This window comes from Carya illinoinensis, chromosome 7, assembly GCF_018687715.1.
Source record: "Carya illinoinensis cultivar Pawnee chromosome 7, C.illinoinensisPawnee_v1, whole genome shotgun sequence".
Lineage (NCBI taxonomy): Eukaryota > Viridiplantae > Streptophyta > Magnoliopsida > Fagales > Juglandaceae > Carya > Carya illinoinensis.
The window spans coordinates 18,435,979-18,451,503 of NC_056758.1; the positions used below are offsets into that span (position 1 = coordinate 18,435,979).

A 15,525-nucleotide genomic window follows, 5' to 3' on the forward strand; every position below is an offset into this window, starting at 1 on the left:
GTACCAGTGGTTCAAAGGCTATTGCTTTTCCAATGGAGTCTAATCTAAAGTTGACTGCTGATGATCCTAACCTCTATGAAGATTAACCAGCTTATAGAAGATTTGTTGGCAGGTTATTGTACTTAACACTCACAAGACCAGACCTTGCTTATTCTATTCAAGTCTTAAGTCAATTCCTTGCTAAACTTGCTGTTAGTCACTATCAAGCAGTAGTTAGAATGCTAAGGTATTTGAAGGCCACACCAGGACAGGGCTTGTTCTTTTCAGCATCTTCAGAACTTCAACTTAAGGCCCTCTCAGACAGTGACTGGGCAGGGTGCAGTGATACAAGAAGAAGTGTTATAGGATTTGCAATTTTCTTGGGCAAGTCATTGTTCTCATGAAAATTCAAAAAGCAAGCAACCATCAGTTGATCTTCTTCTGAAGCAGAATATCGAGCTCTTGTAGCAACAACTTGTGAAGTTCAATGGCTAGTTTATGCATTACAAGATTTACAGATTAATCATCCTCAACCAACACTATAAGACGCTGATAGCAAATCTGTCATGTCCATTGCTACAAATCTAGTCTAACATGAAAGAACCAAACATATCCAAATTGATTGCCATGAAGGGTGTAAAAATTAACCAAAAAATCGAAAAACCGGCTCGGGCCGAACTAGTTCGCATATTATATATATTTTATTAGTTTTTAATATTATATAGAATATATTTTATATTATATATAATATTTATAATTATGTATGAAATAATATATTATAATTTATATCATAACATTTTAATCTTAAACATGAATATTTATTTGATCATATGTTTTAAATATAAAATATATATTAAATACATTTTATTGCTTAATAAATTCTTAACATATTTCTTTTGATAAATATATTAGTAATACTAATATACTTAATATATTAAAATTGAAAAACCGGATCGAAACCGATAAAACCGGAAGTATCAGTTTAAAAAGATAACCAACACGTAATCGATTTTAAAAAATGCAAAATCAATATTACCAGTTTAATCTTAAATTTTATCTAAAACCGGACCAAACCAAACCCATTACGCCCCTAATTGTGATCTTGTTCGAGAGAAGCTATAACAAAACCTTATCAAATTGTTCTACTTTCCTTCTCGATTACTTATGGCAGATATACTTACCAAGCCACTTAATTCTTTACTTTTTCATCACTCTCCGCAATATGAGCATTTTTAATATTCATGTTCATCTTGAGTGGGGTGTCGGAGTATAGCCTCACACGTTGAAAATATGAAATTTAAGTGAAAAAGTCAAAGTAGAGAATAAGCATTAACTTTTCTGTTCTGTTATTCCTCTACTTCAGTATAAATACAATGTAAAGTTGCTTGTATCAATTCAATTCATTCAATACAATTCAGTACAAATTCATCCCTTCCTTTTCTTTCTCAAGTTCTTAGCACCAATAAATACGAATGCTAATTTTTCCCTATCAACTAGAAACACAGCCACCCATGTAACAAGTAGCACTAACAAAACAAAAACAAGAAGATGAATTACAAAACCACTTTACACCAGATGAGATCTTTGATAAGAAGTAAATCTCAAAACACTAACATTAATAACTCGAGATGGTAATATACCATTGCTCCCGAAGTGCAAAACTTCCTCCGCTTGTATCTATCCGTTCAGCTTTTACCATGTAAAACCAAAACTTTCATGGACTCCAAAACTTTTTTACAGGCTACTTTTGTTGCCGTCTCTTTATCTCTGGCTGTAGCCGTATACTTGAATAGGAGTCCTTTAGCTTCTACCTCTATTGTAATTGAAGTAAGACCGTTGTTGCGGGACTTGATGGGTTTATTCATAATGTAATGCTCTTTTTGGCATAACTCTTTCAACTCCTTTTTAGGATGGGGCTTCACTGTTTCAGGTGTAACCAGAGGCTCCAAAAGTGGCCTTATACTGCGAAAGACCACCTCCTTATCGAATCTTGAATCAACAAGAATGGCTCCTGCAAGAGACTCTATAACATCACCAAGTACCTGTCATAAATTACAAAATATCTGATGATTTCTCAAACAAAATCAATGAACTTGAAAAGCCAAAACCTATGGCATTAACCACGTGTAGAGAAGTGAGGATTTTAATAAACGGAAAAGAATGGATGAAGAGAAGGGGAGGAACAAAATAAGCAAAGAAGAGGAAATCAAACTCCAGCATCAAGTTAGGTGAAACACATGTATAAGCTTAAACTCAATTAACCTTTGGGAAAGTTGTCTCTGACTCCCATCCAAACATTGATTCTGAAGATAACTTCCCAAAGTTGTAAACAGTTTCAGCTATATGCTTATGGAGTTCGTGTGAGGCATGTAGGATGTGTTTATGTAGCCCGCACTTAACTGCAGATCGTGCATAACAATCATTATTCACAGAAGCAGATCTCATATCAGTTAGTAGTTCTGGCGACAGCCCAGGATATTTATAGTAGAAATGCTCAGTTATGATATAATCCAACACGGCGTCCCCAAGAAATTCAAGTCGCTGCACAAGTAACAAATTGTTAGCATCTCCAATAATGAAAATAAATTAAAACTCCTGAAACAGAAGAAAGAGAGAGGTGAAGAGATAGACACGTTTGAGGAGTATGTGTCTGTGTTTCATCAGAAAATGCAAACAGCAATGATTTTGTGGTTACCATATTCGGTTAAAATATACGGTCAATGAAATGAAGCTAACGTGCAAGTTGTCTGATGAAATTAGTGGCAGGACTCACATCTCTATTGCCATCTAATTTACCTGATAACATCTTGGAATCTCAGGAAGCATGTAAGAACCATGGGTCAATGCTTCCACTAACAAAGAGTGATCATGAAACGAGTAGTTCAGCAGGGACTCCAACTGTCTTACATTTAGAAGCTTCTCAGCGTGAACTTGGAAGTGCCTTTCGTATGGTGTAATGTGAAAATCCACCTTTATACCCAACCAATCCATAAATAATAAGGCTGCCGTTTCACCACCCGTGCAAAGTAATGCACCAACTAGAGCCTCAACAACATCAGCGACACATTTACGCTTCACCTTCCTAGTTTCCTTAATATAGATTTTTCTCGTGTTAAAAAGCAACTCCTCACTTAATGAATAAGTCCCAGATCTATCACCAGGAATGATCCACTTTTTTGGATTGAAGGACTCGTTACGAATAAACCCCTACAATTTGCAAATTGGACGGTGAGTCAACAATACAATGAAATAAACTGAAGTTAAAGGTATCATGAGAACTAAGCAAATATAAAATAGTCATCACAAAAGCAGTTCCAAAAGAAAATTCAACTTTGATGAACATGGTGAAATCTGAAGCAGTTAAAGGCCTAATTTTACTTTTTCTAACCGAGTCCTCTGAAGGAGAAGGAGGTTCTGGCAATAATGCAAGTTAATTCATATCAATAGTTCAGGATCCTTGCGCAACAATATTTGCAAGAGGAAGTAAAGGGGCTTCAGAATGTATACATACTAGAACTGAACGTAAAGATATTCAACTGAAATTAAGGAATGTCATGCAAGCCAGTACAACAAGAAACAAGCAAATAGAGAATGGCATATCTGAGAACTTCATCCCTAGATGCAATATGCCAGAGGATTAGAACCAGTTCTACCACAAGTTAACCATAAAGTCAATATTCTATTGGTATTTGATTTGGTACCAAAAGGGACAGAATATACAGACCATATGCAGGCATATATATGTACAAAACAACATCAATAACTCTAATAAAAGGAAATATAAAAGTGAAAAATAAAACAAATCCATAAGAATGAAAAAACCACAAATTTAAAGAACCATTAAAAAAGAAATTACTGGAAGTTTGCGGTCACATCCAAACTTGCAAAGAGCTGCATTCGAAATTAATTTTTCTTTCTTAACACTGAGGACACCCTCGTGCTGATTTTTATAGGTCTTGAAAAGCTGTTGACTGGCAGCATATTTGAGAAAAGAGTCTCCAAATGTTTCTAAGGACTCCAAGTGGAATATCTCTTGGCAGTTCTTTGTAGTAATTGCTTCCAGCACCTATGATGAACATATCGTCAGTACAAGTTCAAACAAAAATTTCAACATGCTTTAAATGACAGTGATAAATAAAATTTATGAAACAGTTTATCAGGCCAAAATGTGAGGGCAAGAGAGAGGGGTGGAGGCCGGCAGTGAATGGAGTTGTGTCACCAGTAACTAGGGGTTTGGTTAACAAAAACCAAACTATCTCATCTCATATAATTATTATAACTTTTTCAAATTCCCACAAAAAATATAATAAACAATTTAACTTTTTCAAATCCCAAAACAAAACTAATATTAAAAAATTATATTATAACAATATTTTATTCAACTTTTAACAAAACATCTCATCTCATCTGTATTGCGTAACCAAACAAGGCCTAAATAACTTTCCTGACACAGCAACTAAGTACAAAGAATATCTGCTATAATGCATTGGATGAACGGTGGAGTTTCAGTGGAAAGTACGAGTTACAACTAAGTTTGCAAAAAATCAATGTAAATGTGGCTAATATACAATGCAAAAAATTCAATGTAAATATGGCTATACAATACTATAAATAGGAAAAAGATCAGTTCCGCATTTTATTTTGAATGATACCTAATATTTTCATGAAATGGAGCAGGAACACATGCTTTATCCACCAATATGTATAGGACAAAAAGATAACTTATCTTCAATGTTCCAAAAGTAGCATGCCTGATCTCAGTTGTTCTCGACAGCAAAGGTAATTCACTTAAGTCCATTGTTCACACAATCACTCTATTGTGCAATACTTATGATAATAGACAAAAAAATCATATAAGCCAAAAAAACAGAGACAAGATCATTATGGACTGGCACTTCGGTTCATAAATGCCAACGACTATACAAGCAAATTTGTAACGATAATGTACCTTGGAGACTGGAATGACATCGTTTTGCAAGCCATGATCCAAAAGCATCCTTTTTAAGGTGACAGCTATAAGCAAAGACTCAAGCCGGTGCAAGATTGAAGGAACAAATGAGAATGAATAAAATATAGAGACAGGTATCGGTGACATAACTATAGAACAAAGTTCTGGAGGCAATTCAACCGACAGCTTACTCAATCCTGAAAACATAAAACATTTAATATTTACTTATAGAGAAATATCATAGATCTAATCATGTCAAAGAGCTTATTCAAAAATACTTCTTCTAGGGTGTCCTATGCATTCACTCTGTTCCCACAGCATATCACCTGTATTTGGGGAGTAAATTGAGATGACTTTTAGGGAGAGGGGCAGACCAGCTGGCATAATCCATTTTGTTTTAATCAAAAGGATTGGACAAGAGTCCAAAACCAACACAACACGGAGTCTAAAGAACTATGTGAAATACAAAGACTAGTGGAAAAAAAAAAAAAAAGGCAAATCTTCATTCAAATTAGTAAAGAAGTATGCATCCATTTTATACAAACCATAGGCCAAATAAAGGGTAGAACCAACAAGACTAGTACTTGAACTGAAACCATGTCCAATAGAATCATAGAATAGTTCACGCTAATATTTTGAGAGAGTAGAGGCACAAAGAACAGGAAAATCACCAATGACTTTTGGCAAGCTTTGCTTGTGCAAAAGAAAGGATGAGAACGTAACATATGGGAAAAGAGAATTTTAAACCTTTCTCTTTCTGCTTTCTGCATCTTTGAAGGTAATTTTGCACCTGAAAAATGGGTCTCCCATTAACCAATGATTCATGATCAAAACACAGCTTGATGCCATGCCTGCATTTTCAAAGATTCAGATTAATTATAATTTAACACTGCACAAATATAACATATTCCATCCATTTTTTTGGAACATATTCCATTCAAATTAAAGAACAATGTTATTTTTTTCCAACAAGAGTCAATAAGAACATACCGTTCTTCAAAGTACTTCTTGTAGGTCATGATTCTGCCATCCCGAAGGGTCAGACATGAATTTGCATTCATTCCCAAAATCCCAGTTATGCAATACACATTACCATTGTGTGGGGTGCAGACCAAAGAATTTTGAAGCAGGCAAATGCATACAGGACCATCTTTGGTTTGCAGACTACGAGCACAACCCTTGGGCAAATAACAATTTAAGTGATATTCACAAAACTTTTCACACGAAAAAAGCACAGAAGTAACACAAAGCCAATCAATGATCAAAGGTCTCTGATGTTTGCCAGTGGCTGGGAGCAAAAGATAATCAGTCTCATCTCCCAACAACTCTCCATCCAAACATTCTTTTAACTTGTTCAAATTGCGATCTATAAGAACTCTTAATAGAGTTATCTGAAACCTTCTACACAAAAGGACCTGCAAATAAAGTTTCACAAAGAGAAACAAATTCCTTTATTATTTTACATACCACTTATACAAACAAATTAAAGCAAAGAAAATAGATACGTGTGTGTGTAGAGAGAGAGAGAGAGAGAGAGAGTTACTTGATCTGGTCTAAGATAAATAACTCCTACATATTTAAAGTTCACTGTCAAACTACCCCTGTCAATGTCCAAGTCAAAATGCGTGCTTCCAACCTCAGATCCTAGCTCATTTTTCATGACAAGGACAATATCATTAACTGGAATGTCATATACAAAGCTCTGCTTCAACTCAATCAGGTAGCAATGATACTTCATTTTCATATCGGAATCCTTTGGCCAGCGACCAACCAGTTCAGGTGAGAAGTAACACGGTTGCTCATCAATATAAGGTTCGTTCCCTGTGCATTAAACAGTTACAGATAGGAATAGTAGAAATCATGAAAAGGTTCAAAAAATTTACTGGTGAAAAAAAAAAAAATGCAAGGGTTCTCTGTCTTGTAAAGAACATCAAGAGTATAGATTCATTGCATGCATTAATAAAGACAATATAAATATATTACCACTTGCTTCAGCATCAGCTTCTTCCACAACAATATCTGGAACAAGATTATCGGTCAAAGCACCAATCTCGTGAAGTTGCTTGCATGCTTCAAGGCAGGCAGTTTGCTTCAGAATTTTAGCATTGATGTTTCCTTGTAAAACAATGTTTTGTAAAGGACAGCTCTTGGGAAGATATAAAGTGCAAGTCTTCTGATCCCACCTGGGAGCTGGTTTAAAATAGCTAGAGAAGATAAAAGAAAGACATCAGCTCAAATCACAGAAAATTTGAAGTTAACAATTTAATGAACAATAGCCCCATTGGAAATAAAGATTAATAATGAAGAATAACAAACCAATCAGAAGGGAGCCGTGAACAATAGAAGAATATCAAACTAACACTAGAAGAAAGAGTCACAGTCGCTTCAGTGCTTTCAACACGATAAAATTTCTCATCATCTAAATCAGTTTGAAGAGGTGAGCAAGGAAGCGAAGCATGGCGTAATGATGCCTTTCTCATGATATCTCCACTAGCAAGATATTTCTCCAGTCGAGATAGAGTAGCGCAATCCTCACTGTAGATTATGAAAAGACAATATTGTACACTGAGTGAACCATATACGTTATAAATAAGTCAGCTCGGCATTTTCTTCCCAGGAAGAACTAGTAAATCCAAAGATTATTAGGGAGAGAAATTAGTGGCGCACTCTTAGGGTATGCTTGGGTAATGAGATAAGATGAGAATTATGTGAATAGTGAACTGGTCTGAAGTAAGATGTTTTATTAGGCTTTGGGAAAGTGGAGAGAGAAAATTCAATAAAAATACTATAAAGTTAAAAAATTGTTAAATATTATTTTTAATATTACTTTTGTTTTAAAAATTGAAAAGGTAATATTATTTTTTGTGTTTTGTTTGGAAGTTTAGAAAAGTTGTAATGATTAATGGTTCAATGAAAAAAAGTTGAAGATTTGAAATTGAAATGTATTATGTGTTTAAGTGATATTTGGGAAGGAAATTATTAGAAGTTTTGAAATGAGGAGTAATGCTACATACAATGAAATGCACAAGTGCCGCGCAATCTTTATGAAAAAGAATGGGGTCCACTATTAAAAAATTAGTTTTTTTAATGAATATCTTATATTTACTCATTTTATTCAAAGAGATTGTGCGGCGCTTGCGCACTTCACCGACTGCAAATATCATTTCTTGTGAGATGAGATAGAATGTTCTCGACTCATCTCACTTCCCAAACATGGCCTTAGACTTAAAATTGGAAACAAAATTCAGGTAGAAATTTTCAGAAGTTTTCAAAACTCATGTTCCTGAATGAACCAGGGTTAAAAGGTGTATGATAATTAAAAGAATGTTACCTCTTAACCATTAAAATGTAATCTGAATGTTTCATTCTAGCTCGGCCCCTGGACTGTATGAAACTACAAACAGTGGCAGAAGGGTCAAATCTAATAACCAAGTTGCAGCTTTGAACATCTAAACCCTCTTCAAGAATTGATGTTGCAACAATGACGTTCACCTATGGACACATTTCAGACCACAGTCAAACAAGGAAATTGGTGATTAGCACATCATTCTGAAGCTCTGTGGACGAAGAAAAAAAACATACCATGCCTTTCCGAAATTCTTGCACAATTTCATTTTGGTTTTTCCTTGTCTGTGATTGCAACTGAGAGTTGCTCCCTGCAATGTATTTAGAATTCCAGCTGCAGTATTTTGGAAGCAACTCCTCCAAAAGAGAATGTAATACAATGGCTGTAACGATCCTTTCCACAAAGACTATACATCTGATATCTTTTATATATCTGAATTCACATAATTCATGGAAAATGTTAGGAATGAATGTTTCAATTACATAGACGAGTTTAATGAAAAAGACCAAAAAAATTAAATGCAAGTTTCAAACTCTGGCCAACCCATTACTTTTCTAGAATTGAGAACTACAGATTACGTATGAGCAATACCCTACATAGGATTTATGGAAAAGAGCTCAGCTTTATCAAAATTGATTGACATAGGTTTGCAACAAACTTAAACTAGCTCATTCATGCCTCCTTCAAATTATTATTATGTTAGAGAAGTCAATGTTCCTACAAGCGTGGGAACAAATGCTTGGAAAGTTTCAGTTATTTGAGAGTGCAAATCGATGAGGCTGGACTCCAGGCATTTTAATTAGATATAAAATGGCATTTATCAAGTTTCACAAAGATAATGATGAAGCATGGCAGGAGAACCTGTATTCAAGAAGCGAGTCAATAAGACAGACAACTTTTGAAGTTAGAAGCCCTGTGTCCATATTAGCTTTAACATCATTACCGATAGACCAGTCTGAACCTAAATAAAAGAAAAGAAAGAATGAATGGAAGTAATCTACAATGGAAAAACAAATCAACAGCATTTCTTCAGATTTAAGGTACCTGATGGAATGTAAGTTGAAAATGCATGGAAAGTGTCCAAACTGAAATGTTTAACAATTTTCTCACCAAAAACATCCAGTTTACCCCATGGAATTGAGTCAGCTTCAGTGCACAAGTCAGAATCAAAACATGAAAAGGACTGTGCAGCCTGTTTCAGAGATACACAACCAATTTGATGTCAGCTAAGCCATTGCCATTAATAGAGTGAATCCAAAATCATAGAGAACAAAGACTGACAAATTAGTACCTTTAGAGCCAGCCAAACACCAAGTTCATCCAAACAGAATATCAAAGCTGAAAAAACCTTCGCTATATTTTTGCTTATGGAATCTATAGCAGATTCTACAAGATCAGACTTCTTCAGAGAGAGTTCGTGCTGAGGAGAACCAACTCAACTGTTAGTTCTTTCCACAAAGCAAACTAGCCCTTTCAAGTTAAACATACAGACATGTAATAAAAAAAATAAAAAATAAAAAGGATAACAAAATGACTACATGGCATATACCATGTCCCCCAAGGGAAGGCCCAAGCATCATTTGGGCCCTACTCCGAAAGGACTAGTCCATGGTATAGTTGGAGCCCCATTGGAATCATTATAAAGAGCAAGACTTTCTCCCAACCAAGCAATGTGGGATCTCATATACCACCTACACACATCACTCAATATAGGGTATCACAATCTTCCCCCTTAAATTTCCAATGTTCTTGTCGGGCCATTCCATCATATGTGACACAGCTCAAGTCTCACATTATTAGCAAGGATCCAGCTCACCTTGGAGAGGTTTCCTGACATTAAAAAAAAAAAAAAAAAAAAAAAAACAAAAAAAACACACACACACACACACATTTGTAATGCCCTAGGAGAAGGCCCAAGCCACATTTTGGTCTTACTCCAAAAGAACTAATCAATGGTACAATTGGAGCCTTATTGGAATAATTATAAAAAGCAATAAGTTCTCCCTCCAAAACAATGTGGGATCCCATATAACACCTAAAATACATCACTTAGTATACGGTGTCACATACCAATAATTGACATTATACACAGAATGGAAGTTACAACTAAATGTGGAAGTGCAAAGGTTCCAAGCACAACAAAACACCTAGCATGGTGGTTTTCAACACAATTTTCTAAATTGGAATCAAACTCCAGAATTATATCTAATCCATTTTACATGTCCATATAGAATAGAATTTATTACATGACATTCATAAAATGTGCTCACCTTTTCTTTCAAACTCTGCAATTGAATAGCTAAATGTGCATATAAGCTACAAGGGATTTCCTTGTGCCTATAAACCTTAAACTTCGGAGTTGAAAATGGTATAAATTGAGCAAGCACAGATTCACTAGCACAGGTATAAACCTTCAACCAACAAGATAATAATAACAAAAGTCAATAAATTATTTACCCATGAAACTAACACAATCATTAGGCAAATGAACAATCCACAAACAAACTGAGGAAGAATCCAGACACAGCAGAAGCAACCTTTGAATTCATCAGGGTCTCAAGTTCCTTAATCTTTTCCCAAAAAGAGAATTCTGACACTCCACCTATATCCATACGAAGGGGAAAAAGGTTAGAAATCAAAATATTTATATTCATTGCCAAGCAGAGAGTATAAAGTTACAATTAGTATAAGCTATTATCAAAGGTTGCGTACTTTTTGTTTTTATGGGAGAAGCAGTCATTCCAAGTATTCTAGGAAGTTCGGATATTTCAGACCTTAGTTGACGGTGATAGAACTCCTGAAAATGCATTCCAGAAGCTTTGACAATGGCAAAGGCATGTGTTTTACATACAACAAATACATATGTTTTAAATATACTGGAATATAATGCAACGTGAAATTCCAGTCATATCATCAGTGACAAATCAACCAAACGAGAATGGCAACTTCAATACAACAACATCCAACGATTGCATGCATTGTAAGTACAAAACCTTCTAAATATCATGCATTTTACCTGCTCTCCAATATATTTAAAATAAAATAAAAAATAAAAAAATAAAAAATAAAAACCACCTCATTTTCCAATATCAATAAGATTGCAAAGACGTTACCACAAAATATAACAAAATCTTGATGACACAATAACCAATCCATGAACAAGCCTTCAATAAGACATAATCCAAAATCTTCCAATATGGTCATCTCTTCTGTGAAATAACAATAATAGTGAATGTTTTGGCTATTGACTTGACAGCAGCCACCAAAAATACTTAACCACCTAATCAGTGAAAGATATGCCCAAGACCCAACAGCCTATATGAAGATACCAGTGTTCTAGATAAATTAGTAATACTAAAATTTTACTAGCACCCTTAACTCAAGCTTTATGGCAAGGTAAATCCCAGTATCATGATGTATCTGGCCTCCAAAATACATACAAGATAATCGCACATGTTTATATTCACAATCTTACAGACCAGTCAGTTTAGGATACAGATACTCGTAAGATTGAAAAATAGAAATCCCAAAGAAAAAGCTCACGTATGCATTAAAAGAAATTAAAGAAGTCCAAATAGGCAGTTTTAAATCTCTTGTTCAGTATTACTCTGATGAATGGCTTCTCCATCTTCTGATACATGTCAAGAAATGCAAGAAAAGAGAAACGTTTTTCCCAATGAAATAAAATTGGAGACAGAATTTGCAACATGGAGGTAGAATGATTTCACACAACAAAAGAAAGATTATCCACACAAAATTAGGCAGCCAAACCTAATTTATCAGAGAATTTTCCAATGGATAAAAACTTGGCACAAATATAATCATTAATGGCTGGAGATGGACTCGCAATAAAGAAAGAAGAAAATATAGGCAACTTACCTTCATAATGCAAGCATAAGGGTGCTTACGCCTGGCATGGTGACATTCATCAATTATTAAAACCTTTATCATGCTTAATTTGAAAAAGCTATGCCTCAAGCCAGCAAGCAAAATTGCAGGTGTCATTACAAGCACCTGGAAGAAAGAAAACATAAACTAATAAACCAATTGTAATTATAACTGATTGATTTTAGCTTTTGACATAAAACTTACACACCTACGTGGAATTAAACACACTATCCTATTCCCCACTACTTGTTTATGTGGGGTGGAAATAACCATTTGATGCAAAGATCATAGTGGCACTGATTGTTCTGCTGCCAGTTACTAATGTACAGAAATTACACTAAGTTTGACCACAAAAGTTACTGAGTAAGAGCACCTTCATACAAACAATTAAAACATTTCTACCATAAAAGTTAGTAAGCAAGAAATGATCAGACCATCACAATCCTCCTCAGACCATAATTTTCTTTTTATAAGTACCCTCATCAGACCACAATTATCAGCTAAATGTTGATAAATACTTTCAGAAAAAAACATGTTTTAGCAAATTTACACCTTTTATTTAATGGCTTCTGGCTGTCAAAGTCCAGCATTGTGCATTTTTAAGAAAGTGGTAAATAAATGCTTTCGAGAAAATTTGAATTTTTTCATGGAACAAAATCTGGAAACAAAAAAGAATTAGCACATTCTATCGTAGATGTAGTGAACTTGTGAACTGAATATCTTGAGAACATGGAAAAGGTCAGAACCAAGTGTAGTAGATTCTTAGATCAAATATACACACATGATCTTTTCCTCTAATTGAAGTGAATATGAAAATTCCTACCTCATGTTTTTCTATGTGTTTCTTCCATATAGCAGCATCCCAATAGTCAACTCCCATTTCTCCGCAATACATGCCCACATTCAAGTCAGTGTGCATTTTCACGGCCTCGCCTTGCTAAAAATAAACAGAGAAAAAAAATGAATTTTGGCTTATATCCAAAAATTCATAATTCCAGAATTTCCTACCCATGATTAATATAAGAAGTGAGAGATTTCTGAATTCCAGCTTCAATATCAAACATAAGGATCCTTTAAATTAATTTGAAAACCCAAACCTGACAATCTCAAATGCCATTAGGATGCATGATGCACATGAAATTAAAATTTTCTTTCCTTTTCTCCTTTTTGTTTTTTAAAAACCAAATTTCTTTCCTTTTCTTCTGAGATGTCTTGTTTGGCTATGTTTATTACATGTTTGGCTATAAAATATTTTGAGAATGATTGAAAATGCTTGAAAATTTTTTTAGATGTCTTATTTCTTGAGTTTTGGAATAGGAGTGAGAAAGTTTAATTTTTTTTTCTTTTTTTGAAAAATAAGTTTTGTTTGGGAGTTTCTAAAGTGGATAGGTAGAGTTGAAACGATGCTAGAATATAATTGTTTTAGAGCATTTTTTGTTTTGGTATTTGTAAAAGTGGTTTTGATACTGTGTTTGGGTAATGATTGGATAAAAAGTTGACAATGCGTTTTTTTGAGATTTTTTTATGAGTATTATGATTTTTTCACAGGTAAATGTAGGGCAATCTCATAGCTTAAGCTGCACAAACTAGAGCAGCAAAGCGGCAAAAAATAAAAAATGAGATTTGAAGATGTTAGCCGTTAGGTTTGAATTTTTTAAGGTTCTTGAAAACCTAAACAAAATTTTGGAAAATTCTCTCAAACCAAAGGCGTCTAATTTATGACTAATGCTGAATATTAAATTCTCATCCCACTATATAAAATGTATCACCCTTGATCATCGTTTATTTTTTTAAGAAAAACTCAAATGTTGATGGGCAATCTTCGTCGTATTGGCAAGAATGTGAGATGAGAGTGTGGAATTTAGAATTGTCATCGATTTACATATTCCTCGTGCACACATAAGCAAGCATATACCTATGCGTAATGCATACATGTGAGTGCATGCATGAAGAGAAGGATAGGGATCAGGTAGCAGTTGCCATACTTGAGAGACCAATACAACTTGGGGAACTAAGAAGACTGCAATGAAAGGTGAGGGCTTGCGGAGAAGATAGGCATAGCTGCGCAGAAGCATGATGGCAATAAGAGTCTTGCCGGAACCCGTCTCCAAGAACACTATAGTGTTCTGCTTGATTGATATCTCCAGCGCTTCAAGCTGATAACTGCAACAACAATAACAACATACCTTAAAAATTTTTTTTTTTTTTTTTTTGGCCCAAATTTAACACACACACCCACCGACAACATAGAGAGATCAAAATGATAACAACTTCAGAAACTCTTGATGAACGCTTATCTGGGATATGAAGGCAAACAGAAACTTAAGAAGAAAACAAAAACCCATTTTTGGTACAATATCTTCCTTCATTTCCCATAACCAAACAATGAAAAACGAAAATGAGAACCCATCCAGCACTCATCCGAAACAACAGCCGGATATTTAATTTTCTGCTCATTTATATATATATATATATATATATATATATATATATGTATTTTCTCATCAACCAAACAATAAAAGAGAAAATTGAGGAACCACCTTCTGGCAAATGAGAGAGGATCAACAGATGGATGCTGGGATCCACCTCCTAAGACAGTAACAGATTCCATGGTTTCTCCTTTTCGCCCTCTACACCATCATTCATCGAACAGAACAGATTAATCTCCAACGAAATGCAATGAAAAAATACATCAAAACCAACTCTATAGAGACTATAAACAAAAGAGATATCAAATGAAAGTAAATAAATCTAACCCAAAGTTGAGAACTCGAAAATTCAGTGGTTCATGCAGAAAGTGATTGAAGGGAAAAGAGAGAGAATGAATGCAGACGAGAATTCCAAGCTGTATGGTAGTAGGGGGTGATTCCAGCTGTTTGAGGAAAAAGCGCGCTGCAGTCTGTGGAATAAAAAGTGCGCTGCAGGTATATATTTGGAGTCATTTTTATGGATTTTTTTATACATTTTAATGATATGATTAATTATATATTAAAAAAATTAATCCAACTAATCATATAAATATAAAATATAGAAAATACGTATGACTGTAGATTACTCTTATTTGAAGACTTAGAAAATTGCTGTACAGCCTTTACTCCTTCGGGTTGAAAACTTGCCCAGGCTGCCTTGTACAAAGCCAAAAATATAATTACAGTAATTTATATATTAATATAATGTGAATGATAAAAAATAATATTAATTTAAATTTTAAATATAAATAAATCATTATTATTGTTACGAAGTTCGCAAGTGGAAAGACACAGATGACAGACCCCACCTGCCCCCTAATCTATCACCTCACTTTCCTACGCTCTCTGCTCCGAGCTTCAATAATTTATGATTTCTGTTTACTACGTCATTTTTG

General features: G+C 34.5%; 1 protein-coding gene across 5 annotated transcripts; it reads right to left on the reverse strand.

Annotated features, from left to right (window-relative positions):
* Positions 1-1,302: 1,302 nt before the first annotated feature.
* On the reverse strand, positions 1,303-15,077 carry LOC122316837 (endoribonuclease Dicer homolog 2-like). 5 transcript variants are annotated; one of them, XM_043133648.1, is made up of 23 exons: positions 14,918-15,077; positions 14,702-14,791; positions 14,147-14,324; positions 12,985-13,098; positions 12,153-12,287; positions 10,986-11,070; positions 10,811-10,875; positions 10,544-10,684; positions 9,565-9,693; positions 9,318-9,465; positions 9,135-9,234; positions 8,510-8,705; positions 8,259-8,419; positions 7,244-7,462; positions 6,911-7,131; positions 6,471-6,748; positions 5,918-6,342; positions 5,675-5,778; positions 4,928-5,124; positions 3,836-4,045; positions 2,776-3,186; positions 2,242-2,520; positions 1,303-2,021 (listed from the first exon to the last, which is right to left on the reverse strand). In XM_043133648.1, the coding sequence occupies exons 2-23, from the start codon at positions 14,770-14,772 to the stop codon at positions 1,665-1,667; spliced, it is 4,224 nt and encodes a 1,407-aa protein (XP_042989582.1). In that variant the 5' UTR covers positions 14,773-14,791; positions 14,918-15,077; the 3' UTR covers positions 1,303-1,664. The 5 variants fall into 5 exon arrangements, with proteins under 5 accessions (XP_042989582.1, XP_042989583.1, XP_042989584.1 ...); XM_043133649.1 differs by lacking the exons at positions 14,702-14,791; positions 14,918-15,077 and having other exon boundaries at positions 14,077-14,201; XM_043133650.1 differs by lacking the exons at positions 10,986-11,070; positions 12,985-13,098; positions 14,147-14,324; positions 14,702-14,791; positions 14,918-15,077 and having other exon boundaries at positions 12,153-12,170.
* Positions 15,078-15,525: the final 448 nt, after the last annotated feature.